This window comes from Ranitomeya imitator, chromosome 2 (genome assembly GCF_032444005.1).
Source record: "Ranitomeya imitator isolate aRanImi1 chromosome 2, aRanImi1.pri, whole genome shotgun sequence".
Lineage (NCBI taxonomy): Eukaryota > Metazoa > Chordata > Amphibia > Anura > Dendrobatidae > Ranitomeya > Ranitomeya imitator.
In genome coordinates this window covers 346,427,955-346,455,604 of record NC_091283.1, presented here as the reverse complement: position 1 = coordinate 346,455,604, position 27,650 = coordinate 346,427,955, and the positions used below count along the sequence as shown (strand labels likewise).

General features: G+C 48.6%; 1 protein-coding gene across 1 annotated transcript; it reads left to right on the top strand.

The window, feature by feature from the left end:
* The first annotated feature begins 581 nt into the window (after positions 1-581).
* On the top strand, positions 582-27,650 carry LOC138666532 (formyl peptide receptor 2-like). Its single transcript, XM_069754745.1, has 3 exons — positions 582-1,137; positions 1,998-2,085; positions 26,636-27,650. The coding sequence occupies exons 1-3, from the start codon at positions 582-584 to the stop codon at positions 27,648-27,650; spliced, it is 1,659 nt and encodes a 552-aa protein (XP_069610846.1).

Genomic DNA, 27,650 nt, shown 5'->3' with positions numbered 1-27,650 from the left:
TAGCACCGTGCTATCTAAGGACAAGATAACTCATGTGCATTGTCTTTTGCTATTGTAAACCCCTGTTTGCATCTTCCTCGTTCCTTTCATTCCTTGCCTCCCAATAAATCTACCCTTTGTTGTTTGCACCTCATCTTGTGTACAGTAGTCTTCCTGCACAGTGGTGGTCCCCTGGCCATCGCTTCAGCTCTTTGAGGACCTCTAGATTGAGCCGCAGAATCAGAAGACTAAGAAAACAAAAACAAACATTATGTGCTTGGATGTACGCTATATGTTGTGTGTACGGTGATGTCTGTAATGATCTGTTTTTGTGTTGTGTGTACTGTGATGTCTGTGATGATGTGGTTCTGCAATGCATGTAAGAAACTTACCAACTGCGAGCCTGCTCCGGGTATTTCTCCACCCCGTCCGTCTCCTTCTTGAAACACCTCTGATGCGGGCGTGGCCTGACTTCCGATGGTGCAGGTCGCATAGCGCGGGAGCTCCGTTCCCAGGACCTGTAAAGCGGCACACAGCAGCACATGAACGGCGCCTTCTCCTCTAAATCTCCCCACACCTGCTCCTTACCGTTCGGTGAGTGTATGGGGAAATCTAAAGCCGGCGCAGGGGACCCCTCCAGGCGCATTGTGGACTTCTTTGCGGCCACCTCTCAGCAGCCCCAGAGATCCAAGATGGCGCCGCTATCTCCAAGATCTTCCAGAGCTGCACGCCGAGGCTCTCAGTCCTCTGCCTCAAGCACAGCAGCGGCTGATCTCTCAGATGCCCCAGTTACAGCAGCGCTGCTCAGGGACATGCTTGGAGACCTCCGTACCTCCGTGCAGGAGGACATGCGTTCCATGATGGCGGAGCTCAGGGGGGAGGTGGAGGAGTTGGGAGGCTGCATGGACCATCTTGAAAATAAAATGTCCGAACTGGTAGCTTCTCACAGTGATTTATGGGAGGCTCATGATAACCTGCAGCTGCTTGTTACCAAAACCCATGCTGAAACCCTGGATTTGGAGGACAGATCCAGGAGAAACAATGTTAAACTCAGAGGCATCGCTGAAAAAGTTGGGGCTGATGATCTCAGAGCCTTTCTACAAGACTTTGTCATATCTGTCCTCCCACTTTATTCCAAAGATGACATTGTGATCGACCGTATTCATCGGATCCCTAAGCCCTCAGGCCTTGACCCTGCGGTCCCTAGAGATGTACTAGCTCGCATCCATTTTTTTGTTATGAAAGAGGAATTTCTGCAAGCACTGAGATCGAAGCCGTCGCTACCTGAATGATTTGCTGCCATTAACGTTTTTCCTGACCTGTCTCCAGGAACTCTAGCCCTCCGCAGGGCATTTGCACCATACACCTCAATCCTGAGGGAAAAGGGTATATTATACCACTGGGGTTTCCCTACCAAGCTCTGCATTCGCAAGGATGATTCGATTACCACATGCCTATCCCCGTCGCAAGCAGCCAAGACCCTGTCACAATGGGGTTTTGACCCTCCTGCGCCCCTCCTGCCTCTGCTTCCCCCAAGCCTGGAGGATCTAACCCCCGGAGGCGTCGTATTACCCCAGACTGGAAGGTCGCCTGAAGTGTCACTCTTCTCCATCTCCTGGCTAGAAGAATTTATTTTTTCCTTTTTCCCGGATAGTTCTAGTTTTCTTTTTTTTTTCTCTCTTCTTTTTTTGCTGATCCTTTGCTGAGGCTGGTTCCTGGCAGGACTCCCCTCAGCCTATTGCCCCATAGGTGAACTGTTTTCTATTTTCACCTTGGACTCAGGATTTCCCTGGATGTCCCTTTGTTATGTTTGGATTTTGTATGTTTGTTTCCACCCCCCCATCCCTCCCTCTCCCCCCTCCTCATTTCAGATTGATATTGCTGGGTATTCCACGACATGACTGTGTTTTTTTGTGGGTAATGGTTTTGCATATCTTCTTCCGCAATTTGTATAACATTTTACAATGAGTGTTTCTTTATATTCTATTAATGTTAACGGTCTTAACTCCCCTGGTAAGAGATCGATTGGCGTCAGCTCGCTAAATCCAAGCACGATATTATATGCTTACAGGAGACGCATTTGCTAGAACAGGATAATGTAAGAATGTATTCGAATTTATACCCCCACCAGTTTTTTGCGAATGGGAAATCTAAAAAAGCTGGGGTGGCAGATTTTTTTAGCAAGGCTAACTCTTTCCAGCTAATTAGTTCTATAGCCGACCCTGCGGGTAGATACATTATAATTTTATGTTTAATCAATAATACCCCTTACACCATTGCTTCTGTGTATGGCCCAAACTTTGGTCAGGTTAAATTTCTAAAGAATTTATTTCAAACCTTAGGTAACTATCAGCATGGTTATAAATTAGTGGCCGGAGACTTTAATATTCCAGTATCCAAGAATCTGGACTGTTCGTCGTCTGCCGTGGCTAGGGGTGATGCGGCTCAGCTGATCAACTCCTGCAATTTACACGATATCTGGAGATATCTCCACTGTAATGAGAGAGACTACACATTTTGGTCCCCTCGTCACGGTTCTTACAGTAGAATTGATTATATCTTAGTAGATGACGTCACCCTCCCCCACTGCATAGATTCAAGATTCAAGATTCAAAGAAGCTTTATTGGCAGGACCAAATACACATCAGTTTTGCCAAAGCAAGTGTATAGAGGCAATAGGGATAGGGACTGTGGGGATGTTGGGTAGGAGCTGTGGGGGAGGTGGATGGGGCAGATCCAGGGTGGGGGCTATAGTCCATGGCATAGGGGAGGTGGATGGGGCAGGTCCATTGTGGGGGCTATAGTCCATGGCATAGGGGAGGTGGATGGGGCAAATCCATTGTGGGGGCTATAGTCCATGGCATCATAGTTCTCTTTCTCGCAGTCTATGACATTCGCTCACGTACCACGCTGCTATCTCCACTGCTCTCTCTTCTTCTCCCAGCAAGATATATGTTTTCTCTTCCTCCTTCATGGTGATGAAGTCTGGGAAGAGATGTGAGAGTCTTCTGAAGTGAGTGTCCCTCACTGCTGAGTATTTGGAGCAGTGTAGCAGGAAGTGGGTTTCGTCCTCTATGGCCTCCTGATCACAGTGTTGGCACAGTCTTTCCTCCCTGGGCTTGTAGCTCTGCCTGTGTCGGCCACGTTCGATGGCCAGACTGTGGGCACTGAGTCTATATCGGCTCAGGATCTGGCGGTCTCTGGGGTCCGGGAGTTTCTCCAGTTATGGGGCCAGTCTGTAATCTCTCTGTAGGCTCCGGTACATGGTCAGTTTCTGTGAGCTGATGATATCATTCTTCCAGTCACTGACATACCTCTCCTGGCCTTCATCTGCCATCTTCCTAATTCCGGCTTTTGTCAGGTTGTTGTGATTGGTGTTCTGCTCCGGTTGGGTTTGGCTGGGCTGTTCCGGGGGTTCTGGTTTTTCTGTTTCACCTTCATGTATCAGGGCTTTATGGTGATGGGAGCTTGGATTGCTCCTATGCAGGTGAGCCCGGAATGACAGCGCCCTCTTTAGAACTGTTAGGTGTAGAGGGAATCTGCCCAGCTCGGCCCGACAAGCACTGTTGGAGGTGCTCCGATGGACCTGGAGAAGGTGCTTGCAGAATTCCAGGTGGAATATTTCTGTTGGACTGGAATCCCACTTTGACCAGTCTGGATAGGTGTGAGGACCCCAGACTTCGCTGCCATACAGGAGGATTGGGGCAATGATGGAGTCGAAGATTTTTAGCCAGACCCTCACTGGTGGCTTCAGATGGTAGAGTGTCCTTCGGATGGCATAGAAGGTTTTGCAGGCCTTGTCTTTCAGGGTCTCTATGGCTTGTTTGAAGTTCCCTGACCGGTGAATCTCTAGGCCCAGGTAGGTATATTTGTCCGTTCCTGTGAGGTCGCAGTTGTTGAGGATAAATGATGGGTGTTGGTCTGATCTTCTCTTTCTCCTCTGGAACACCATGGTGTTGGTTTTCTTTAGGTTGACCGGTAGGGCCCAGGTGGAGCTGAATTTCTCTAGGATTTTCAGGTTGTCCTGGAGGCCTTTCTCGGTTGGTGACAGCAGCAGCAGGTCATCTGCATACAGCAGGAATTTCACCTGGGCGTCGTGGAGGGTGAGACCTGGTGCTGAGGAGGATTCCAGGGCGGTAGCCAGCTCGTTGATGTACATGTTGAAGAGCGTTGGGCTTAGGCTGCAGCCTTGTCTTACTCCGCGGCTCTGCTGGAAAAAAGCCGTTCTTTTGCCGCTCACACTCACGCTGCAGCTGTTCTCGGTGTAGGAGCTTTTGATGACATCGTAGGTCTTTCCTCCTATTCCACTCTCCAGCAGTTTCAGGAATAAGCCCGGGTGCCACACTGAATCAAAGGCCTTTTTAAAGTCCACAAAGCAGGCGTATATCTTCCCATTTTTTGTATTGTAGACGTGTCTCTGAATGAGGCTGTGCAGAGTATAGATGTGGTCAGTGGTGCGGTGGTTCGGCATGAACCCTGCTTGGCTCTTGCTGAGGACGTTGTGCTCGGTGAGGAAGGTGAGGATCCTCTTGTTCAGGATACTGTTGAACAGTTTTCCCAGGTTGCTGCTGACGCATATGCCTCTGTAGTTGGCTGGGTCATACCTGTCCCCCACTCTTGTGGATGGGTGTGATGAGGCCTTGGTTCCAGGTACGAGGGAAGTAGCCGGCACTCAGTACAATATTGAAGAGTTTAACCATTGCAGCCTGTATTTCTGGTGGGCTGTACTTCAGCATTTCTGGTAGGATTCCATCTAGGCCACCGGCTTTTCTACATCTTATGGAGGAGAGTCTCTCGGTTACTTCCTGTAGTGTTATAGGTGTATCCACCGGGTTTTGGAAGTTTTTGATTTTTTCCTCCATTGCTTTTAGTTTCGCCATTATGTTTTCCTGTTCTTGGCTTAGTCCTTCCTTTGGAATGTCTTTATAGAGGTCTCTGAAGTATTGGAGCCAGAGGTTGCCATTTTGGATATGGTTGTTGTTTTTCTTGTCTTTGGTGCCCATGTGGTTCCATAGTTCCCAGAAGGAGTTGTCTTGGAGGGCGTCTTGGAGTTGATTGAGCTTGGTAGAGATGTAACTCTGCTTCTTCCTCCTGAGGATGGTTTTGTACTGCTTTTGTATGGAGTCATAGGCTTCCCTCAGACCCAGGTGGTTGGGGTCTCTGTGTTTCTTGTTGGAGGCTGTTCTCAGGGTCTTCCGTACAGCTTTACATTCTCTGTCAAACCAGCCATTGACCTGTGTTTCTTTTGGTCTCTTGTAGTCGACTTTTTTAAGGTCGGACAGTCTGGCCATTGCGTAGAATATATTGTTGAGGTCCTTTGCGGCTTGGCTCACTCCCTCTGGGTTTGGCATGTACTCAAGGTTGTAGAAGTGGTGGAGCATCCGCTGTATTTCAGGTCTGCTGGAAGCTTCTTTATATCTTAGTGCCGACATTTTGGACCATTTATAGGATGGAGGCCGGGTGAAGAGGCCGCTCTGCTGTGGCTTCTGAGTGGATGGTTTCTCTGTAGATTTCATGTACAGAAGAAGTTGGCTGTGGTCTGACAGGTGCGTTTGTGGGGTGACTATGAAGGCACTGACATCTGCCAGGTTCAGGTCTGTAATGGCGTAATCAACTACACTCCTCCCTACATGGGAGTTTAGTGTATACCTTCCTAAGGAGTCACCCTTGCTTCGTCCATTAAGGATATGAAGTCCTAAACTTTTACATACGTTCAGGAGCTTTCTGCCACTTTTGTTGACTGTACTGTCATAGCTGTTTCTCTCAGTGTGTACAGGGTCTTGGCCGTCATTCTCTGCTCCAAGTATGTAGATGTTTCCATCCGTGGTCAGGAAGTCTCTCTCTCTCCCTGTTCTTGCATTGAGGTCTCCAAAGATGAGAACTTTGCCCAGGGCCTGATAATGGGCGGCTTCTCTTTGTAGGATCTCGAAGCAGTCTGGATTGAAGTAGGGGGACTCTGGCGGTGGTATATAGGTGGCACAGAGGTGGACATCAGACTGACAGGTGAGGATGGAGCTGCTGATTCTGATCCATATGTGGCTGTCTCCTTTCTTCACCGGTTTGATGTACTGGTGGAGCTCCTCTTTATACCAGATCGCTACTTCTCCTGAGCCCCGGCCCTGTTTGATGTTTTTATTTTTCTGGGCATGGACCAAGAATTCCTTGTATCCAATAGGCACCAGGGATTCGTTTTCGGCTCTGGTCCATGTTTCCAGGAGGATCTGAATGTCTATATTTTTCATACTTTGTATAAAATCAGGGTCCTTTGTTTTAGATCCAAAGGTTGAGGCGTTGAGACCCTGGATATTCCAGCTGCTGATTGTAAGTGAAGACATTCTTCTGTGTGGTTTGTGTGTATATACCTTGTAATGAGTATGGCTGTGTGGGACAAACTGGATTTCTGACCGTTTTATAGCGGTGCTTGGTTCCATCCAGTCACATTATTATTCTGCGCAGTTCATTGAGCAGGTTTATTATCTCATCCCTATCTCTGCTCTGCATGTATCTGTGTGGGCTTGGTGGTCTCCTCGGTGGAGGTCTCCACCTCCGATGGTCTGACACTGGGTGAAGAGCTTTGTTTCCAGCTTCAGGAGGTAGCCTTGGGGTTTTCTGCTTTATCGTTCTCGGGGGTCTTTCAGTGTGATTATGGCCACTGTTGAAACCAGGCCCGGGGTCTCTGTTTAGCACGATGTCCTTCAGCTCTTTGGCCAGGAGGCTGACCCCTTGTTTGTTGAGGTGTTTATCATCGTGCAGGTGACTGTTGTTTATGGGGAGGTGTTGTGCCAGGGTCACGTTTGGCACAGTCTTGATCTTTTCAGTCAGTTCTGCATTGATGGCTTGGATGGTTTGCCTGGGTATGTCCTTTCTTGGAAGCAGCGATGACAGAATGATTTTACTGTCCGGGAATTTTAGGTTTGCCATCTTTGCCAGGTTGATCAGATGTTCTGCGATCTGCTGGTCTGGCCGATTGTTTGTACCCGTGTGTATAATAATGTGCTTTGGGTTGGTAAACCGTGGTCTACTGATGACCTCTGTCACCTGTTCAATACTTGCACAGCGGATTGTACGGACCTGTTTTCCTGGGAATAGCCGCTGTGTATTTAGGTACTTCCCATTTGAGTCCATTATTAGGACAATATCGGGACTTTGCGATGTCTTGGGTGGGCTACGGTGCTGCTGATGGGGGTCTGTGATGCTGGCTTTGCTGGTGGCTGGTTCTCTTCTCTCTTCTATCTCTGTGGTTTCAGGATTTGAGTCCATTATTAGGACAGTATCAGGACTTTGCGATGTCTTGGATGGGCTAAGGTGCTGCTGACGGAGGTCTGTGGTGCTGGCTTTGCTGGTGGCTGGTTCTGTTCTCTCTTCCATCTCTCTGGTTTCAGGATTTGAGTCCATTATTAGGACAGTATCAGGACTTTGTGATGTCTTGGGTGGGCTACGGTGCTGCTGATGGGGGTCTGTGGTGCTGGCTTTGCTGGTGGCTGGTTCTTTTCTCTCTTCCATCATATTGTTGGTTATTATTTTAATGCTGTTTGGTGTCTCTACATTCTGTTCAGTGGTGGCCATATTGTCTGCTCTCTGGCTTGTTTTCGTTGCCCCCGCCGGTTCAGATGACCAGGGCTATGGGCTTTTAATTCTGTAATCTCCTTTCGGAGTTGATCATTGTCTTTTTTCAGCTCCCCCATTTCCTGTAGTGCTGCCTTGTATTGACATTTCATTTCACACATTTCCTCCCTTATTTTCTGTATGGCCGTGTCATTTGTTGCTTGGTAATTTGCATTGCTTTGTGAGTTTCTTTCACATTCAAATTTCAGTTGGACCAAGTCTATTTCTAGTTGAGATAAGAAGTCTCTGATGTTATCGGGCGAGAGGTGTGAAGTGTCGGGGGTTAGGCAGCTCTGTCTGGGAATCCCTATGTGAACATTAGAGGTAGCTGCTGGGGCTTGTAGTCCTTTATAGGTTTGTGCCTGCTCTTTGATATCAGAGAAACAATTTTCAAATTGCTGCAGAATCTCCTCATTCCCCTGCGCCATGACTGTGCCATTTTTGTATAGGAGTATGGTGAGCGCATTGGTGTCCTCATCTGCTTGGCTGGTAATTTTAATCTGCTGGACACCATTAGCGTTGGATTTAGATACATGTTTATATCGATTGCGCAGCGCAGTGTGCCAGGCTGAGGGTTGGTCTGTATAGAATAATACATTGGTTTTTCTTTTTGGTTCTTTCTTTGTGAAATCTGCATAAAGAGTCTCTGGATTCTCTCTAATGTAGTCCATCTTGCGTTTATTGCCCCCCTGTGTTATCTCCTGATCTGGCCCCCAGCATTCCTGTGTCTCTGGCTCTGGGCTTTGTTCATTTACTTGTTCTAAATTTGTGTTTTCCATTTTGTAGTTATATGTTAATTATAATCCTTGTTTCTAAGAAGATTAATTTGTAGCAAGTCTATAGGTTGTGTTGTAGTTAAAGAATTCTCCTACCTTCTATAGGTCCAGGTATCAGGATGTCAGATGTATGATGTCGGCTGCTTCCAGTCTGTATCCTCCAGGAGATTCTTGTTTTGTCCTTTAAATCCTCCAATTCTTCCTTTTTTCATAAAATGTAAAGTCCAGTTCAGTCCAGATCACTTTTATGTTCCACGGAGTTGAGTTTTTCCAGGTTTTGTCTAACAGTTGACTCATTACAAGGTATAAAGTGATGGAAATTCAGGAGCTCATGTTCATTGCTTCTTACTCCTAGGAATGGTGGGCGGGGTGTATTCGCATATATATATATATATATATATTCGCATATCTGCGAATATAGGTAACATCACTTGGTCTGATCATGCACCTGTGTCAGTTTCCCTAAAAGACCCTCTTGCAATCAGACCCCCTTCACACTGGCGCCTTAATGACCACCTTCTATCTGAGCAAGCGAACTCTACACTAATTGAAAATTCTTTGCAGGAATTCTTTGCCTTTAATGACTCGGCGGATGTGCGTGAGGACTCCCTCTGGTTCGCTCACAAGGCAGTGGCTCGTGGCCTTTTTATTAAGATGGCTGCGACAGCTAAACGCAAGTATAACTTAAATCTTCAATCTGCCTTGGCTGAGGTGGCCCGGCTGGAGTCTCGACACATGGCCTGCCCCTCCCCTCAACTATTTTCCAATCTTTCGGCTGCACGCCTGCACCTTCGCTAACTCCTCCTCCACAGAGCAGAAAATTCGCTCAGGAAATCGAAAGCCAAATTCTACTCCATGGGTGACAGAGCAGGCGCCTTACTAGCCAAACGCCTTAAAAAAAAAGAAGTCCACACCAAAATTGCTTATCTTCTTAAGTCGGATGGTTCTCGGATTTACAATCCAATCCATATCGCTGAAGAATTTGCCTCATACTATTCTTCATTATATAACCTAGATTCTGACGCAAATACTCCTCAACCTTCTCAGGACTCAATGAAAGCCTTTTTGAGTAAAGCGAACCTCCCTACAGTTAGTCCGGAGCAGTTGTCTCTCCTTAATGCTCCCATAGAAGCAATTGAAATCTCCCAAATAATCAAAGAGGCCAAAAAACGCTCTGCCCCGGGTCCGGACGGATTTTCCTTTTCATACTACGCTTAATTTCTCACTATCCTCTCTCCTTTCCTCATACGTTTATTCAACTACTGGCGCTCTATGGGTACAATTGAGAAAGAGGGTTTGGAGGCTTGTATTTCGACTCTTCCCAAGCCTGGGAAGCCTATGACCTCTCCTGGCAATTTTCGTCCCATGGCCCTTCTAAATTGTGATGTAAAGATATATGCTAAGGTCTGGGCCAATAGGTTATTGTCAGTGCTCCCATCCTTGGTTCACTCGGATCAGGTTGGGTTTGTCCCGGGTAGGCAGACTAGAGATGGTACGAGACGCTTTTTTCGACCAAGTGTGTTCCTGTCTCTCGACGCGGAAAAGGCGTTCGACAGGGTGCACTGGGGTTATATTGCATCCACTTTGCACAAATTTGGGCTTACTGGCCAGATTTTCTCAACTATTATGGCTTTGTATTCCAATCCATGTGCTTCTGTTCGCTCAGCCGGCTTCAAATCCCGTATATTCTCTATTTCGAATGGGACCCGGCAGGGTTGCCCCCTCTCCCCCATCATCTTTGCTTTAGTCATGGAGCCCCTGGCGGCTGCGGTGAGGCAATGCCCTGATATTAAGGGGGTAGTGGTGGGAAGTCACGAACACAAAATTGGCCTCTACGCCGACGATGTGGTGTTGTCTTGCTCGACTCCCCTACAGTCACTATCTGCGGTGTCTTCCATTCTCACCCAATTTGCTGAAGCCTCCTATTATAAGCTAAACCTGTCGAAGTCCACAATTTTTCCCCTATTTATCTCATCATCCCTCCAACTACAAATTCAAGCTAATTACCCTTTCATTTGGTCTCCGCTTGGATTCACATATCTAGGCATTCAATTTACCCATAAAAGAAACATTGTTCGCCTTAACTGTGACTCAACCCTCCGCGAAATTAAAAAAGAAATTGACCAGCTTGCCTGCTCTCAACTATCCTGGATGGCTAGGATACAAACGTCCAAAATGTTAATTCTTCCTAAACTTATATCTTTTTAGATGCCTCCCCCTTGCTATCCCCTCTAAGCACCTCTCGGATTTTCAAGCAATTATTGACCGTTTTATTTGGAATAACAAACCACATAGAATAAAATGCTCTCTAATGTCTCTTCCATATGCCAGGGGAGGTCTTGGAGCCCCTAAAATCCATCTAGATCATAAAGCTGCCCTCCTAGAGCCCCTTAAGATTTGGTGGGAGGGGAATTCCTCCCTCCAGAGGTTCCATATTGAGTCGCACTTTGCCCCTAGGGGTTCTCTCAAGTTATTGCTGGAACTCTGCTTGCTCCACCCGCCCAGATGGAGCTCGTCTCTTAAAACAATTTGCTCCGCCTCTAAAGTTTGGGTAAGTCACTGCCCTACTTACCTCCCTTTCATATTTGACTATGTCTCTACTCACGCCCTAGAGTACGCAATAGAGGGTTTGTCTCTCCCCGCCTGTGGGGACTGCGGGATACACCGGGTGAATGATCTCTATAATGAGTCTGGCCTGATATCATTTGCGGACCTCACTGCTCGCTATAACTTGCCCCCTAGGGCTTTCTTTCAGAATTTCCAAATTCGTAGCTTCCTTAAGCGTTGCAACTCTTTCGGTGTGGCTGTGTCCCCCCTGGGTATGGAGACCCCAATCCACAGATTTTTCAGACTAAACACTTGGATCGCTCATGGCATTTCCATTATTTATAAATCCCTCCTCTCCCATGATTTCTTTGAGAGACTCTCTTTTATGTCCACTTGGGAGGATGCCCTTGCATTCGAGGCCTCGCCGGAGGATTGGAGCATGGCTATGCAGCATCCTTCCAGATTCTCTTCGTGCCTTGGTCACCTCGAACAAAGCAAAAAAATTCAGCTCCAATAGTATTTCACTCCCGTTAAATTAGCTAAATTTTATCCCACCTCTTCCTTTATGCTGGAAAAATTGCAATCTTTCCGGTTCGCTGGCTCATGTATGGTGGAGTTGCCCTCGTGTGCAAATATTTTGGCGTCAGGTTGAAGCGATCCTTTCAGAGATAACCCATCTTCCCGTCATCCTAACTGGCCCTTTAGCAGTGTTGGGTATATCTCTCTTGGACTTCCCACCTACCCTTTAACCCATTATTTCTAATATTCTTGTTGCGGCTAGACAATGTATTGCAAAGCATTGGAGATCTTCTAATATTCCCTCTAGACCTGAATATCGAAAATTTATCTGCACTTTAGTTATGAGTCGATCACTGCTGACTGTCTTGCAAAAAAGAATAAGGTCCTTACATGGTGGGACCCTTGGGTTTCCTCACCCTTCATTTCCTCCCCTGACCACCATCCCCCTTCTTCTTCCAGTTGACTCAAATGTTTTCTATCATGGCTATGTATGCACCTATGTACTGTAATTTTTGGACTCATTCTTGGTCGTGGATATCTTATATCTATGTCTACCCTCCTCCCCCCTCCCCCCCCCCCCTTTTTTTCCCCTTGTTGCATTTTACATGTACTTTGTTTACTCAATAAAAATTTAAATGGTTAAAAAAAGAAACACCTCTGATGCTGCAGCTTTCTGTTATACAAAAATTATATATTAATATAATATATCTATCTATATCTATCTATATATATATATATATATATATATATATATATATATATACAGTTAGGTCCATATATATTTGGACAGAGACAACATTTTTCTAATTTTGGTTATAGACATTACCACAACGAATTTTAAACAAAACAATTCAGATGCAGTTGAAGTTCAGATTTTCAGCTTTCATTTGAGGGTATCCACATTAAAATTGGATGAAGGGTTTAGGAGTTTCAGCTCCTTAACATGTGCCACCCTGAATTTAAAGAGACCAAAAGTAATTGGACAGATTCAATCATTTTAAATAAAATGTTCATTTTTAGTATTTGGTTGAAAACCCTTTGTTGGCAATGACTGCCTGAAGTCTTGAACTCATGGACATCACCAGACACTGTGTTTCCTCCTTTTTGATGCTCTGCCAGGCCTTCACTGCGGTGGTTTTCAGTTGCTGTTTGTTGTGGGCCTTTCTGTCTGAAGTTTAGTCTTTAACAAGTGAAATGCTGCTCAATTGGGTTGAGATCAGGTGACTGACTTGGCCATTCAAGAATATTCCACTTCTTTGCTTTAATAAACTCCTGGGTTGCTTTGGCTTTATGTTTTGGGTCATTGTCCATCTGTAGTATGAAACGACGACCAATCAGTTTGGCTGCATTTGGCTGGATCTGAGCACACAGTATGGCTCTGAATACCTCAGAATTCATTCGGCTGCTTCTGTCCTGTGTCACATCATCAATAAACACTAGCGACCCAGTGCCACTGGCAGCCATGCATGCCCAAGCCATCACACTGCCTCCGCCGGGTTTTACAGATGATGTGGTATGCTTTGGATCATGAGCTGGACCACGCCTTCACCATACTTTTCTCTTTCCATCATTCTGGTAGAGGTTGATCTTGGTTTCATCTGTCCAAAGAATGTTCTTCCAGAACTGTGCTGGCTATTTTAGATGTTTTTTAGCAAAGTCCAGTCTAGCCCTTTTATTCTTGATGCTTATGAGTGGCTTGCACCGTGCAGTGAACCCTCTGTATTTACTTTCATGCAGTCTTCTCTTTATGGTAGATTTGGATATTGATACGCCGACCTCCTGGAGAGTGTTGTTCACTTGGTTGGCTGCTGTGAAGGGGTTTCTCTTCACCATGGAGATTAATCTGCCATCATCCACCACTGTTGTCTTCCGTGGGCGCCCAGGTCTTTTTGCATTGATGAGTTCACCAGTGCTTTCTTTCTTTCTCAGGATGTACCAAACTGTAGATTTTGCCACTCCTAATGTTGTATCAATTTCTCGGATGGGTTTTTTCTGTTTTCACAGCTTAAGGATGGCTTCTTTCACATGCATGGAGAGCTCCTTTGACCACATGTATACTTCACAGCAAAACCTTCCAAATGCAAGCACCACACCTCAAATCAACTCCAGGCCTTTTATCTGCTTAATTGAGAATGGCATAACAAAGGGATTGCCCACACCTGTCCATGAAATAGCCTTGGAGTCAATAGTCCAATTACTTTTGGTCCCTTTAAAAACAGGGTGGCACATGTTAAGGAGCTGAAACTCCTAAACCCTTCATCCAATTTTAATGTGGATACCCTCATATGAAAGCTGAAAGTCTGAACTTCAACTGCATCTGAATTGTTTTGTTTAAAATTCATTGTGGTAATGTCTATAACCAAAATTAGAAAAATGTTGTATCTGTCCAAATATATATGGTCCTAACTGTATATATATATATATATATATATATATATATATATTACGTGCTCATCACCAAAAATAAAACGACACGGGGGAGGGCTCCCCGAAGAAGACATGGCTGGCTACGGCTGGCTGCTGGCAGGCTGTGGCTGGCTGCTGGCTGGCCTGGGGTAGGTTTCAGCTCTGGTGGCAGGTTCAGCTCTAGTGGCAGGTCTGTGTCTTGCTGGCTGGCTAATAAATGGATGAGTGAAGGCCTACCTGTCAGGCTTTATATCTGCTTCCTAATTGGGGGCTGGCCAATTGTATCGGAGCATGCTCAGTTAAAAAAAATGGAATCCGGAGCCGGAATCTGTCATTTGACAGATCCGACGCCTTCTGGCACTCATAGACTTCCATTCTAGCAAAAGCCGGAAGGCTCCGGATCCGGCGCTGTCCGTTTTTGTGCCGCAGACAAAAAACGTTACTGTGTACGTTTTTTTCAGATGCCGGAAAAACAATTTTTTGCTGGCGAAAAACGGACAAAACGTGAGGCCATCCGGCGCAATCCGCTGCTAATACAAGTCTATGAGAAAAAAACGGATCTGGCGGCATCCTTCACCGGATCTGTTTTTTTTCAAAATTCGCTGGATTGAGCCTGACGGTGAAAACCCGATGTGTGAAAGGGGCCTAACGTGCCAAAAAGGCATCAAATAAGGGGAGAAGATTTTATTTTGTTTTTTTTGTGCGGATCCTGCAGAAAACCAAAAACACAGTATTTCTGCATCGTGTGAACACGGCCTTACAGACACAAACAAGCCGGATGTCGTATAGTGACGCTACATAACGATGAGAAAGTTCTGGTGGCTCCAACTGTGAATGAGGGAACAAAAATAATCCACAGGTCCCAACTAGAGATAAGCAGGATGCACAGATGACGTCCTGCCGGACCTGGGGAATCAAAAGCCACTCCGGGGACACCGGAAGGTAAGAGATTTGGGGCCTTCTGTCCAGCCGCCAGGTACCACTGACCTGGACCAGAGACTGGTGTAACAGGCCAGATTATACCCCCCTGCCCAGAATATACCTGGGGTTACAGTGGCCTAGGCCAGATCACACCCCCCCGCCCAGAATATACCTGGGGTTAAAGTGGTCTAGGCCAGATTATACCCCCCACCCAGAATATACCCGGGGTTATAGTGGCCTAGGCCAGATTATACCCCCCGCCCAGAATATACCTGGGGTTACAGTGGCCTAGGCCAGATTATACCCCCCTGCCCAGAAAATACCCCAGCTGCTGTAGATCAGATTTTTCACACTTATGAGAACCATTGAGTGATGTACTCAAGAAAAGGGCCCCAGACGTTGCACATGAGCCCCAGATGTTGCACAGGGGCCCCCGACGTTTCACAGGGGCCCCAGACAGCACAAGGGGCCCCAGACATGGTACAGGGGCTCCAGACATCACACAGGATTGAGTGATATTCTCAAGAATTGGGCTCCAGACATCGCACAGGGGGTCCCACACAGCGCACAGGGGGTCCAATATAGCGCACAGAGACTCTTTCCCCCCTTGCGCACTGTCTCTGCCCCCTGTATGCTGTCTCTGCCTCCCAGTGCGATGTCTTTGCCCCCCTATATGCTGACTGGGGCCCCTGTGCACTGCCAGGGGCGCCTGTATGCTGCCTGGGGCCCCTGTGTGCTGCCTGGGGACCTGTGAGCTGCCTGGGGCCACCGTGTGCTGCCTGAGGTCCCGTGTGTTGCCTGGAGCCCTGTGTGCTGCCTGAGGCCCACGTGTGCTGCCTGGGACCCTGGGCACTGCCTGGGGCCCCTGTGTGCTGCCTGTGGCCCCTGTGCACTGCCTGGGGCCCCGTGTGCTGCCTGGGTCCCCTGCATACCTCCCAACTTTTGAAGAAGGCAAAGAGGGACAATGTTTGTGGTGCGCGCATCGGCAAATTTTAGGCCACGCCTCTGACCACACCCATTTCACAACTAGTCACACCAATATCCACGCCCCAACCACACCCATTTAGCACTGCTGATCAGACTGTTTCATAAACAATAATTATAAACAGAAAAAAATATGGCCACTCAGTGCTCAATACTGTATAATGGCCACACAGTGCTCCATACTGTATAATAGCCCCACATGATGTTGCGTACAGTATAATGGCTCCATATGATGCTCATTACTGTTTAATGGCCACACAATGCTCCATACTGTATAATGGCAACACATGATGCTGCGTTCAGTATAATGGCCACACATGATGCTCCATACAGTATAATGGCCACACATGATGCTCAATGCTGTATAATGGCAACACATGATGCTGCGTACAGTATAATGGCCCTACATGATGCTCCATACAGTATAATAGCCCTGCATGATGCTCCATACAGTATAATGGCCACACAGTGCTCCATACTGTATAATGGCCCCACATGATGCTCCATACAGTATAATGACCACACATGATGCTCCATACAGTATAACGGCCACACAGTGCTCCATACTGTATAATGGCCCCACATGATGCTGCGTACTGTATAATGGCAACACCGTGTTCCATACTGTATAATGGCCACACATGATGCTCCACACTGTTTAATGGCCACACATGATGCTCCACACTGTATAATGGCCACACATGATGCTCAATACTGTATAATGGCCACACATGATGCTCCATACTGCATAATGGCCCCACATGATGCTCAATACTGTATAATAGCCTCACATGATGCTCAATACTGTGTAATGACCACACATGATGCTCAATGCTGTATAATGGCCACACATGATGCTGCGTACAGTAGAATGGCCTCACATGATGCCCCATACTGTATAATGGTCACACATGATGCTCAATACTGTAAAATGGCCACACAGTGCTGCATACTGTATAATGTGTTATGATCTGGTGGCCTAGGAGTAGCATGAGACGTACTCTGGAGAAGGTGGTACCTGTACTGACCGCAAACCCTGAACTTAGCACCGCAACTAGAAGTAGCCGTGGGATGTACCTAACACTCCCTAGACACCTCGACACAGCCAAAGAACTAACTTCCCCTAAAGATAGAAACGGGAAAACTATCTTGCCTCAGAGAAAATCCCCAAAGGAGAGACAGCCCCCCACAAATATTGACTGTGAGAGGAGAGGGAAATGACATACGCAGACTGAAATCAGGATTTAGCAAAGGAGGCCATTCTAGCTAGAAAGAAAGAATAGGACAGAGTACTATGCGGTCAGTATTAAAACACTAGAAAATATCCACCACAGAAAATACAAATCTCCACATCTGACTAAAGACATGGAGGGTATATCTGCATCTCCAGAGACACAGCTTGGCTGCAAAAAATCCTTCACAGACAAAGCTGGACAAGACAAAACATGAAAATGCACTGAACTATAAGGCCCACAACATGTGGACAGCAAAAACAAAGCCAGAACTTATCTTTGTTGAAATGAACAGCAAAACAGGAGAGACCAGGAATGGATGTGAATCCTCCAAAAACAATGGACAACTGGCACTGACTAAAGGATCAAGCAAGACTAAATAGCCCAGTCCAAATTGCCATGAGTGGACACACCTGATAAATGCTGCGATCCAAAGACAGCAGCACTACCACTCATAACCACCGGAGGGAGCCCAAGAGCAGAATTCACAACAATAATGGCCACACATGATGCTCAATACTGTATAATTGCCACACAGTGCTCCACACTGTATAATGGCCACACATGATGCTCAATACTGTATAATGGCCCCACATGATGCTCCATACTGTATAAAGGCCACACATGGTGCTTAACACTGTATAATGGCCACACAGTGCTCCATACTGTATAATAGCCCCACATGATGTTGCGTACAGTATAATGGCCCCATATGATGCTCATTACTGTATAATGGCCACACAATGCTCCATACTGTATAATGGCCACACATGATGCTGTGTAAAGTATAATGGCCCTACATGATGCTCCATACAGTATAATGGCCCTGCATGATGCTCCATACAGTATAATGGCCACACAGTGCTCCATACTGTATAATGGCCCCACATGATGCTCCATACAGTATAATAGCTGTTGTGAATTCTGTGGCTGAATTCACTCCTGTGGTCACAAGTGGTACTGCAGCTTCTGAGCTTCCTTCCTCAGGTGTTCTGGTGAGCTCATTAGCTGCTTCGTTACTTAACTCCACCTGATGCTGCTATCCTTGCTCCTAGTCAATGTTCCAGTGTTGGATCTGAGCTTCTCCTGATTGTTTCTGTGACCTGCTGCTCTGTATAGCTAAGTGCTTTTTTGCTATTTTGTTGTTTTTTTTCTGTCCAGCTTGTCTTTTGTTTTGCTGGAAGCTCTGAGACGCAAAGGGTGTACCGCCGTGCCGTTAGTCCGGCACGGTGGGTCTTTTTGCCCCCTTTGCGTGGTTTTTGCTTTAGGGTTTTTTGTAGACTGCAAAGTTCGCTTTACTGTCCTCGCTCTGTCTAAGATTATCGGGCCCCACTTTGCTGAATCTATTTCATCCCTACGTTTTGTCTTTTCATCTTACTCACAGTCATTATATGTGGGGGGCTGCCTTTTCCTTTGGGGTATTTCTCTGGGGGCAAGTCAGGCCTATTTTTCTGTCTTCAGGCTAGCTAGTTTCTTAGGTTGTGCCGAGTTGCCTAGGTAGTTGTTAGGCGCAATCCACAGCCACTTTTAGTTGTGTTTAGGATAGGATCAGGTGTGTGGTCTACAGAGTTTCCACGTCTCAGAGCTCGTTCTTTGTTTTTGGGTATTTGTCAGATCACTGTGTGCGCTCTGATCGCTAGGCACACTGTGTCTCTGGATTGCCTTCATAACACCTTTCATTAGCAGACATAACAAATAGCCACACATGATGCTCCATACAGTATAACGGCCACACAGTGCTCCATACTGTATAATAGCACCACATGTTGCTGCGTACAGTATAATGGCCACACATAGTTACCCCACCCCCATCCTTCCCCTCACACCACCATCATTGCCTTCTCTCCAACCCCCATCATTGCCTTCTCCATCACTACACACACACACATCTACACACCTCTCACCGCGCTCCCTCGCAGCAGCCGGCAGCTTCCTCTTCCATGCAGCTGACTTTTCATGTCTCTGCAGCTCCGGTACGCCACTGATAAAGACCTCTCCGTGTCTCCTGTGCCAGTCAGTGTCGGAGCGAGGAGCAATATCTGCTCCGAACTGACACATCTAGCAATTGCGCTAGTAGTTTAAAGCGGCGGTACAATTGGTCTGAGGCCATGCGGGAAAAGGAGTCTCAAAATTAGGACTGTTCCGCTGGATCTGGGATGGTTGGGAGTAATGTACATGCGACTCTGCACCGTACACACACACGGCTCTGCCCGATACACCTTGTACACACGCGGCTTCGCTCGGTATACATCGTACACACGTGTCTCCGCTCGGTACACCTCACACACATGCGGCTCCACTCGGTACACCTAGTACACAAGCGGCTCCTCTCCGTACACTTCGTACACACGCGGCTCCGCTCGGTAAACCCCATACACATGCGGCTCCTCTCCGTACACCTCGTACACACGTGGCTCCTCTCCATACACCTCGTACACACGCGGCTCTGCTCCATACACCTCGTAAATACGCGGCTCTGCTCCGTACACCTCGTACACACGCGGCTCTGCTCCGTACACTTTGTATACATGCAGTTTCGCTCCGTACACCACGTACACACGCGGCTCCTCTCCATACACCTTGTACACACGCGGCTCTGCTCCGTACACCTTGTACACAGGTGGAACCGCTCCGTACACCTCGTACACACGCGGCTCCGCTCTGTACACACGCAGCTGCGCTGCGTACACACATCGCTCCGTACAACTCGTACACGCTGCTCCGCTCCGTACACCTTGTACACATGCGGAACCGCTCGGTACACCTCGTACACACGTGGCTCCGCTCCGTACACACGCGTTTCAGCTCCGTACACTTCATACACACGCAGCACCGCTCTTTACACAAACGGCTCCGCTCCGTACACCTCATACACACGTGACTCCGCTCCGTACACCTCGTACACATGTGGCTCCGCTCCGTACACCTCGTACACACGGCTCCGCTCCGTACACCTCGTACACACGAGGCTCCGCTCCGTATACCTCGTACACACGCGGCTCCACTCCCTACACCTCGTACACATGTGGAACCACTCCGTACACATGGAGCTTCGCTCAGTACACACGCAGTTCCGCTCCGTACACCTTGTACACACGCGGCTCAGATCCGTACACCTCGTACACACGCAGAACCGCTCCGTACACATCGAACACAAGCAGCTACGCTCTGTACACCTCGTACACGCTCGGAAACGCTCCGTACACATCGAACACAAGCTGCTACGCTCTGTACACCTCGTACACACGCGTCTGCGTACACCTCGTACACACGCGGCTGCGCTGCGCAAACCTCGTACACACACGGCTCCGCTCCGTACACACATCGCTCCACTCTGTACAACTCATACACCGCTCCGTACACCTCGTACACACGCAGCTCCGCTCCCTACACACGCAGCTCCGCTCCGTACACTTCATACACACGCAGCACCGCTCTGTACACACGGCTCTGCTCCGTACACCTCATACACATGTGGCTCCGCTCCGTACACCTCGTACACATGGCTCCGCTCCGTACACCTCGTACACGCGGCTCAGCTCCGTACACCTCGTACACACGAGGCTCCGCTCTGTACACCTAGTACACACGCATGCAGCTCCGCTCAGTACACACACCGTTCCGCTCCGTACACCTTGTACACAAGACGCTCTGTTCCGTACACACATGGCTCTGCTCCGTACACCTCGTACACACGCGGCTCAGATCCGTACACCTCGTACACACGCGGCTGCTCTCCATACACCTCATACACAAGGCTCCGCTCAGTAAACCTCGTACACCTGCAGCTCCGCTCCGTACACCTCGTAACACTCGGAACCACTCCGTACACATCGAACACAAGCGGCTGCACTGCGCACACCTCATACACACACGGCTCCACTCCGTACACCTCGCACACACGCGGCTGCTCTCCATACACCTCGCACACATGCGGCTCCGCTCCATACACCTCGTACACACACGGCTCTGCTCCGTACACCTCGGACACACACGGCTCTGCTCCATACACCTCGTACACACGGCTCCGCACACCTCGTACACACGGCTCTGCTCTGTACAACTCGTACACACACAACTCGGCTTCATGCACGTTGTACTCACACGGCTCAGCTCCATACACCTCGTACACACGCGGCTCCACTCCGTACACCTCGTACACACACGGCTCTGCTCTGTACACCTCGTACACACACGGCTCTTCTCCGTACACCTCGTACACACACGGCTCTGCTCTGTACACCTCGTACACACACGGCTCTGCTACATCCACACTGTAAACCCCTCCTGACCCCACACATAAACTTACCCTCATCCAGCACCATGACAACCAACACAGCAGAGTCCTGTATACACTAAGGCCCCTGATCATGTGACCCCTGACTCCTCCCCTCCTGTGACCTCATCACAGGTCCTGTCCGCACAGAGCAGCCATTCTAAGTTTCCCAATGTCTCTTAGCAACCAGTTGGTTAATCACAGTCAGTGCAGTGTGGAACAAGTAATGTCCCAGCCGTGACCATGGGGAGACTGTAAAAAACCGGGACAGCCCAGCTGGATCTGGGACAGTCGGGAGGTCTGGGCCCCTGTGCGCTGCCTCTACCCCTGTGCGCTACATTGTATGCTGCCTGGGGCCCCTGTGTGCTGCCTGGGTGCCCTGTGTGCTGCCTGGGCCCTCTGTGCTGTCTGGGGCCCTGTGTATGCTGCCTGGGGCACCTGTGTGTTGCCTGGGGCTCCTGTGCGCTGCCAGGGGCCCTGTGCGCTGCCTGGGTGTCCTGTGCGCTGCCTGGGTGTCCTGTGCACTGCCTGGGGCTCCTGTGTACTGCCAGGGGCCCTGTATGCTGCCTGGGCCCCCTGTGTGCTGCCTGGGGCACATTGCGCTGTCTGGGGCCCCATGTGCTGTCTCTGCCACCCTGTGCACTGCCTGGGGCCCCTGTGTGCTACTTGGGGCCCTGTGCGCTTTCAGGGGTCTTGTGAACTACCTGGGGCCCCCAAGTGCTGCCTGGGGCCCCGTGTGCTACTTGCGACCCTATTTGCTGTCTCTGCCCCCCCCCCCGTGTGCTGCCTGGGGCCCCGTTCGCTGTCTCTGTACCCTGTGTGCTGCCTGTGGTCCCGTGTGCTGCCTGGGGCTCCTGTGTGCTTTATGGGGCCCCTGTGTGCTACCTGGGGCCCCGTGTGCTGCCTGGGGCCCCTGTGTCCTGCCTGGGGCCCTGTGGGCCATGGTAACCCTGGGTTTATTCTGAGTGGGGGGTATAATATCTGGCCTGAGCCACTGTAACCCTGGGTATATTCTGAGCAGGTGGTATAATCTGGCCTAGGCCACTGTAACCCTGGGTATATTCTGGGTGGGGGTAATCTGGCCTAGGCCACTGTAACCCCGGGTATATTCTGGGTGGGTGGGTAATCTGGCCTAGGTCACTGTAACCCCGGGTATATTCTGGGCGGGGGGTATTGTCACAAAATCCACACCTTTGCCACCAATTTGTCATGAACCCCTGACCACTACCACCAATATGTCAGGGATCCACACCGTGACCGTCACCCCTACGTCACGGATCGGGGTGACTTTAGGCCAACAGACGGCTATCACATGTGCAAGGGGGCTTATCTTAGTTATCCCTCCACTCCACAATGTGATGAAACAACACACACAAGGCTATTGACCTCTTAGTTTACAGCAGGGGCTTATTCTAGGTATCCCACTGCTTTCAATATACCACGAACTGCAGGGATTTATATATATATCCGGCTTACAGTTCCAGATAACACTTGCAGCTCTCTGGTGCCCCCCTTACTCTCAGGTCAGATTAGGTACTGAACCCTGGCTAATTAGTCGCCAGACAGGCTGCCTGCTATGTACTGGCTATTGGGCATGCTGCAGCGATGCGATAAACTACTCCCACTCAGGCAGGAACAATAATTATTAACGCCGCAGTCACTACAACATCACCCAAAGGCCTGCACGGTATTGCTGCCACCAGCTTCGATTAAACGGGTCCAAAGCTACCCTAACACAGTAGCGTAATTCCCTTCAAGAGACAGGGTACGTTTAAGAGCAGGAGAACGAATCTAGTATTAATAATTATACTCCATAAAATTTAGGCAGTGCTTTATCAAAATATTTTACAAAGATGTTACAAATGAGACAATTGCAAATATGTACAAGGTAATGATAACATAAAGGGATTAAAGGAGAAAAGATAACACTCACATGTTCTCAGAGCATTGCAGGCAACCAGGCTAGTGGAGTTCCCATACGTCCCAGTGCATTGGACTTGCTCAGGGCTCTCCAGGAAAAAAGACTCAACTGACTGCTGGAAGCCTGCCAGAAACTTAAAACCTGCAGCCTGTGACATAACAGAAAGGGGTTGGTTTACCCAGTCCGTCCTACCTCTCCAGTCTTACTAGCTTTACCACAAGTTTTCCTAATGCCGGTATCTCTGCTCCAGAACATGTCATAGTCATAACACGCCCAGCATTCATTTCGTATTAACGTTGGCTTTCTAATGAGATCAAATATGTCCTATCTGTGATGCATATTTACAGAGAAATCCCTACTTCTTTACCAGATGGAGTTAGAAGCCCGTGTTTAGAGTGATGGATAGATCCACCGAGGGAGATTAAGAATATATATTTTCGTGTTCTTAACTTAAATGGTTTGCCTAATATCTTACAAAAACAGAACAAAGGACTTTCATGGATTCTGGAAGCTTCTCTACCAGTTTAAGCTGGTCACTTTCCACTGCAGGGATGCCGGTCGTAAATACCTTGGCGAGGGGGATAAGAGGCTTGGGAGCTGAAAGTCAGGAATTTGCAGCTACAAGCTGTTGCAGAATCACTCTAAGAAGGGGGGCTTAGCCCGCAGCATGCTAGCAAGAGAAACTAAACTTATATGATATTTCATACCATATCGTGACAGGTATAATCTGGCCTAGGCCACTGTAAACCCGGGCATATTCTGGGCGGCAGGGTAATCTGACCTAGGCCAGTGTAACTCTGGGTATATTCTGGGCGGGGGGAATAATCTGGCCAAGGCCACTGTAACCCCCGGGTATATTCTGGGTGGGGGGTTATAATCTGGCCTAGGCCACTGTAACCCCGGGTATATTCTGGGTGGCGGGTATAATCTGGCCTAGGCCACTGTAAATCCGGGCATATTCTGGGGGGTAGGGTAATCTGGCCTAGGCCACTGTAACCCTGGGTATATTATTGGCGGGGGGTATAATCTGGCCTAGGCCACTGTAACCTCGGGTATTATTCTGGGCGGGGGGTATAATCTGGCCTAGGCTACTGTAACCCCGGGTATATTCTGGGCAGGGGGTATAATCTGGCCTAGGCTACTGTAACCCTGGGTATATTCTGGGCGGGGGGTATAATCTGGCCTAGGCCACTGTAACCCCGGGTATATTCTGGGCAGGGGGATAGAATTTGGCCTAGGCCACTGTAAACCCAGGTATATTCTGGACGGGGGGTATAATCTGGCCTACACCACTGTAACCTCGGTTATATTCTGGGCAGGGGTTATAATCTGGTCTAGACCACTGTAACCCCGGGTATAATTTGGGCGGGGGTATAATCTGGCCTACACCACTGTAACCCCAGGTATATTCTGGGCAGGGGTTATAATCTGGCCTAGGCCACTGTAACCCTGGGTATATTCTGGGTGGGGGGTATAATCTGGCCTACATCACTGTAACCCCGGGTATATTTTGGGCTGGGGTATAATCTGGCCTAGGCCCCTGTAACCCGGGTATATTCTGGGCGGGGGTAATCTGGCACGGTGGCGCAGTGGATAGCACAGCAGCCTTGCCGCGCTGGAGTCCTGGGTTCAAGCCCCACTAAGGACAACATCTGCAAAGAGTTTGTATGTTCTCTCTGTGTTTGCGTGGGTTTCCTCCCACATTCCAAAGACATACTGATAGGGAATTTAGATTGTGAGCCCCAACGGGGACAGCAATGAAAATGTGTGCAAACTGTAAAGCGCTGCGTAATATGTTAGCGCTATATAAAAATAAAGATTATTATTATTATAATCTGGCCTAGGCCACTGTAAGCCCAGGTATATTCTGGGCTGGGGGTATAATCTGGCCTAGGCCACTGTAACTCTGGATATATTCTGGGCGGGGGGAATAATCTGGCCAAGGCCACTGTAACCCCCGGGTATATTCTGGGTGGGGGGTTATAATCTGGCCTAGGCCACTGTAACCCCGGGTATATTCTGGGTGGCGGGTATAATCTGGCCTAGGCCACTGTAAATCCGGGCATATTCTGGGGGGTAGGGTAATCTGGCCTAGGCCACTGTAACCCTGGGTATATTATTGGCGGGGGGTATAATCTGGCCTAGGCCACTGTAACCTCGGGTATTATTCTGGGCGGGGGGTATAATCTGGCCTAGGCTACTGTAACCCCGGGTATATTCTGGGCAGGGGGTATAATCTGGCCTAGGCTACTGTAACCCTGGGTATATTCTGGGCGGGGGGTATAATCTGGCCTAGGCCACTGTAACCCCGGGTATATTCTGGGCAGGGGGATAGAATTTGGCCTAGGCCACTGTAAACCCAGGTATATTCTGGACGGGGGGTATAATCTGGCCTACACCACTGTAACCTCGGTTATATTCTGGGCAGGGGTTATAATCTGGTCTAGACCACTGTAACCCCGGGTATAATTTGGGCGGGGGTATAATCTGGCCTACACCACTGTAACCCCAGGTATATTCTGGGCAGGGGTTATAATCTGGCCTAGGCCACTGTAACCCTGGGTATATTCTGGGTGGGGGGTATAATCTGGCCTACATCACTGTAACCCCGGGTATATTTTGGGCTGGGGTATAATCTGGCCTAGGCCCCTGTAACCCGGGTATATTCTGGGCGGGGGTAATCTGGCACGGCGGCGCAGTGGATAGCACAGCAGCCTTGCAGCGCTGGAGTCCTGGGTTCAAGCCCCACTAAGGACAACATCTGCAAAGAGTTTGTATGTTCTCTCTGTGTTTGCGTGGGTTTCCTCCCACATTCCAAAGACATACTGATAGGGAATTTAGATTGTGAGCCCCAACGGGGACAGCAATGAAAATGTGTGCAAACTGTAAAGCGCTGCGTAATATGTTAGCGCTATATAAAAATAAAGATTATTATTATTATAATCTGGCCTAGGCCACTGTAAGCCCAGGTATATTCTGGGCTGGGGGTATAATCTGGCCTAGGCCACTGTAACTCTGGATATATTCTGGGCGGGGGGTATAATCTGGCCTAGGCCCCTGTAACCCCGGGCATATTCTGGGCGGGGGGTAATCTGGCCGGTTACACCGATCCATCTCTAGTCCCACCTGTGTGGAATACAGCGGACAGTCCTGGATTTGGGTCTACCCCCGGCAGTCTCAGGCGTCTGCTGAATGTCCCTCACTGCCAACGCCCCTCTGACAACTCCTCCTGCCGGGGGGAGAAAAGGGAAATGGGCGTGGTCAGGGGCGTGGTCAGAATGTGCATGGTCCATCCCTCTACCTGGGAGGTGTCTGGATGTACGGCCATATGTATTACAGATTAGCCTTATTACCTTCCTACAGTGTGACCCCACTGTGATGTGAGCCCCGTCCTCCAGGTACAAGGGAGAAACTGATGGAACTATAAACTCTCCATTCCCCTAATGTCTGCCGTATTCTGTCTCCTCAGGTCACCTGGCGGATACAACGCGAAAGATTATGATAAGATTCTAGAGAAGACGTCCATTACATTATACAGCATTGTTTTTACTCTCGGGATTATCGGTAATGGATTAGTCATCTGGATTGCCGGATTCAGGATGAAGAACACAATCAGTACTGTGTGGTTCCTCCACCTCGCCATTGCGGACTTCCTGTGCTGCTCATCTCTCCCCCTGAGAATTGCTGACTGGGCTGTATATTTCTCATACCAGCCACATTTTGCTTATTGTATAGTGAACTTTGTTCTGTTTAATGTGAACATGAGCGCCAGTGTTCTCCTCCTGACGGCCATGAGTATTGACCGCTGGGTGTCCGTCATGTGGCCATTCTGGGCCAAAGTCCATAGATCTCGTAACCTGGTGAGAATCAGTGCAGCGATCATCTGGGGGCTGAGCTTCACTGTGGCCGGTGCTCTGTATTACGTGTATAGATACCATGTAGGTGATCTAGGTGAATGGTGTCTATATTATTATTCCAGATATCCTTATAACCCACAGTTACATGAGACCACTCAGTGGATCAGATTCATTATAATGTGTGTGATCCCGTTTCTCATCATCGTCACCTCTTATGTCACCATTTTCTACAAACTTAGAAAACGTAGGAGATCTCAGAGATCTCAGAGATCCTCCAGGATCATCACCGCTGTTATATCGTGTTTCTTCATCTGCTGGTTTCCATATTACACCTGGCAACTAATACACTGGTATTATAAATATTACATAAAATCCAGTTATAAAGTTTACATAACATTCTATTATTGGGAATATATAACACCCCGTATAGTACGCACTTTCATTACCAGCCTGGCTTGTCTGAACAGTTGCCTGAATCCGATCATTTATGTGTTCCTGACACCCGATTTCCAACACGGTTTCCTCAGATCCATCCCCTCCAGGCTAGAAAGAGCCTTCGGTGACCATCCTAATGACCTGAGCAGAGAGCGAGGAGACACAGGAGACACTCGCCCTACTGCTGTGTAA